Here is a 3,585-nt window from a genome sequence, read left to right on the forward strand (position 1 = left end):
TAGCATGTGCTGTGTGGCCTTGGATATGTTACTTACATTGTCTGAGGTTTTATTTCCTCACTGAAAAAGGGTCCACAGTGATTACCACTACCACAAGTTTACTGGGAAAACCAGAGTTTGTTGAAAAGTACATTATATGGCATATGTAAGGTGTCTGGTATATAGCAGATGCTCAGCAAAAACGGGTTCCCTTCCTCATTGCCTTCACTCTATAGATGCTTTTGTAAAACTCTGTAGTAAGGTGTAGGAAAGAAGGACAAGTGGAAATGGGGAACCCAGAAAAAAGGGGAGGAATGCTGTTAAACTGAGGGGATGGCAACCAATGTCACAAACACACACCAAGTGTATACACTGTTAGCTGGAAAAGTAATTTGCTCTGTAAACTTTCACCCAAACTAAATCTACGGTAGGTATCTCTAAAAATGAGCATCTTATCTAGCAAACAGAGTTATGACATTTGTTATTCTCACGTTTACTTGCACTTTGGAATCAGACAGAACTTGGTTTCGATCCTGACTTTATACTTACTAACTACATTACCCTGTACAATTTATTTAACCTTTCTGTTCCTCAGCTTCTTCTTCTGTAAAGTAGTCAATTACAGGGCCCTCCTCCCCTACCCCCACTTCCCAAGGTTGCATGAGGATGAAATGAGATGACACAGGACGGGGGGGGCTCAGTCACTGTGCACTCTGCATTTATGGACACGTGACACGGTGACAACAGTACTGGTGGACACCAGGTTAGCTACCGGCAAGGAGCGGCATCACTGCCAGCTGGATGGAGAAGACACCCTGCTTCCAGCGACCCGCCAGCTTGGAGTCCATCTCCTCATCTTGCAGTCGCTTCTTTCTTTTCTGGAGTTTCCTTTTTATGTCAGAATCATTCCTTTTTACTGTGAAATCAGAGAAGGAAAGGAACATTGGGAGGACCTCTTCTCCTAACTTGCATGCATAGATAAAAAACGGTTCCCTGAGCTCTTGAACCAGAGCCCCCTCCCAGCCACCAGATGTGCCAACTTCCCAGACACAGTTCTCAGGTGGACACAGGGGCATCCTTAACTCCTTAGGATCACTGGTGCCCAAAGGTGTGGGCAGAGGGTTGCCAGTATGACATCAATACCACAAAGTGATGCCAGTTCTCCTTTGAGTAGCTCGTAGCTAGTAGTGTATGGCTAAGGTTTAAATTCTGGGGTTCCAAAACTAGCTCTCTCTCTTCTTAGAGGTGTGACCCTGAGAAAGAACCTTCACTATTTGGAGTCTCAGTGACCTCGTTTGTCAAAGGAGGGTGAGGAGCAGAGTAAATGAGCCAAAGTGCATAAAATTCTTAGCTCAGTGCCTCACTCATACCAAGAAGAAAAAGGAGAAAAGAAGAAAAATCTAGAGTTTTTAGGGTTATTAAATCCATGATTCAGTGACATAACGACTGATAGAACACACTAGAAAGTACAGAAATACATAGCTATGTGTATGTATGTAAATACATAGGCATGTAAATAATATATGCCAACAGTGTCATTTAAAATCAGTGAGATGAAATGAAACATATATGAACTGTTGAAAGGATGTGAGAAGGGAAGAGACTCCTTACTTGACCTGTTAAAACCAAAGAGAAAAATTGGGGAGATGATTTTTCTGATGCTCATAAACCATTTTCACTTCAGTCCCTAGAGTGAGAAATTATATCAACAGTTTTCCACAAAGCTAAAAGTACTGAAAAAGAAATATCTGAATACAATTATAAATTTTTTAAATATTGTATGTGGGAGAGAGAAGAGGCAGGGAAAGGATTACACCTACTTCTACCAGGACAGAGCACACTTCTCTAAGAAGACAAAAAAGGATTTGAACTATATCTGTAAAGTTTTATTTCTGAAAAAGAAAAGGAAATATGGCAAAATATTAACACTGTAAATCTGAATCATGAGTACATTATTGGTACATTTTCTATGAACTTTTCTAAAATAATTCAAAAGAAAAACCCAAGAAAATGCTTAAAGAACATAAAGAATAAGCATCTTTAACCTGGAAAAGAGAAAACTCAGGAGCTGAAAGGTATTCAGATATGGAAGTGTGGACTAGGCTTTAAGGACCTAGTTTCATTCAACTGTGTCTCTAACACAACACCTCACCTGGTGAATCACAAATCAGGTCACTGTCCGGGAAAACACAGACTGAAAGTTAAGGAGCTGAGTTGCAGCAGTTACTGCTGAGGAAACATGAACTGAGGTGGCAATAAGCATACTGACTCTAGAATTCTCCTTCTCAGACTGGATGCCCAGACGGCTGAAAGACTGGTGAGAAGGTGGACTTAATTGCTTCTGAGAATTCTTGTCTTTTGGCAGTCTGTGACAAAGAGTACATGCTTCTACATGAAGGTCCCTTCCTGGGATGCTGTTTCTCTCTTCCCACCTGGCTAGTAGCTTCTTATCACTGAAGAGGATGAATAAACAAAATAGGTGGATGGTGGGGATGGAAGGACAGGTGGGTAGATGGATGGATGGTGAGTAGAGATGAATTATAGCAGGAATGGGTGGATGGATGGATGGTGGGATGGATGAATGATGGAGAGGGATGGATGGTGGGTTTGATGGTGGTGATGGGTAGATGGTGGAGATGGATGAATGGTAGGACCGATGGATGGTGGAGAATGGATGGTGTTGAATGGGATGGAATGAATTGAATGTTTATACAGTAAATGTTTGGTAATGTTTGGTCACATAACAAATGATCTTGCTGAAGTATCCTGAATTTAAAATGTGCATATAGGTAGCCCTCCATTTCTATGAGTTCCACATCTGCGTATTCAATCAATAATGAATAAAAAACATTGGTGGAAAAAAGCAAGTAAGTGTTCAAAGTCATTCCTTGGCAGTTAAGAGGGAGCACCAAGTCTTATTTACAAAGTATTTATGTTGTGTTAGGTATCACAGGTAATTCAGAGACTATTTAAAGTAGAAGGGAGGATGCATACAAGTTATATGCAAATACTATGCCATATTATATAAGGAACATGAGCATCTTTGGATTTTGGTATGGGAGAGGGTGGTTCTGGAATCAATCCCCTGTTTATACCAAGTTATGATATTTCATAATTCTTTCAAGTCAAAAAATTTTTTTAATATTGTAAAATTTCAAAATCTCATCCTAACTTACTTTGATACTTTTTCCTGTCTAACATGTTTGCTAAGCTACCGAACGATGAGCACTCAATTAGTTCCTTGATCTCTGCCATGGCTGTTCCTCCTAAAGAAAAATATGATCCCCTTGTAATACTCCACCTAGAAAATTCACAAAGATAAAAAGAAATGAAAGTGAAAAAATCAGAGATTAGCTCTAATGACCTATTTACTGGACTAAACGTAAGCAGATAAAACAATGACACGGCATTCTTTTAACTCAACAAGTCTCAAATGTCAGCATGTGCAAAGTCTGGCCTGCTTTTGGAAAGTTCAGCTTATGCCACTTTGCTTTATGAAAGACCTCCGTTACTGCTTGTTTTTGCTAACTGAAAAAAAAAAAAAAAAAAATTGAAGAGGATTTTTTGCTTTTACAAGGAAAAAAACCAAAAAGGCAAAAAGTACAA

General features: G+C 39.6%; 1 protein-coding gene across 1 annotated transcript in view; it reads right to left on the minus strand.

Moving 5' to 3' along the window:
- Nucleotides 1-743: 743 nt before the first annotated feature.
- Nucleotides 744-3,585, minus strand: part of KIAA1257 (KIAA1257 ortholog) — a 24,533-nt gene continuing 21,691 nt past the window's right edge. The window contains 2 exon segments of the mRNA XM_006870515.1: nucleotides 744-895; nucleotides 3,156-3,280. Coding sequence (XP_006870577.1) covers nucleotides 744-895; nucleotides 3,156-3,280 — 277 coding nt within the window.

This window comes from Chrysochloris asiatica, unplaced genomic scaffold (assembly GCF_000296735.1).
Source record: "Chrysochloris asiatica unplaced genomic scaffold, ChrAsi1.0 scaffold00142, whole genome shotgun sequence".
Lineage (NCBI taxonomy): Eukaryota > Metazoa > Chordata > Mammalia > Afrosoricida > Chrysochloridae > Chrysochloris > Chrysochloris asiatica.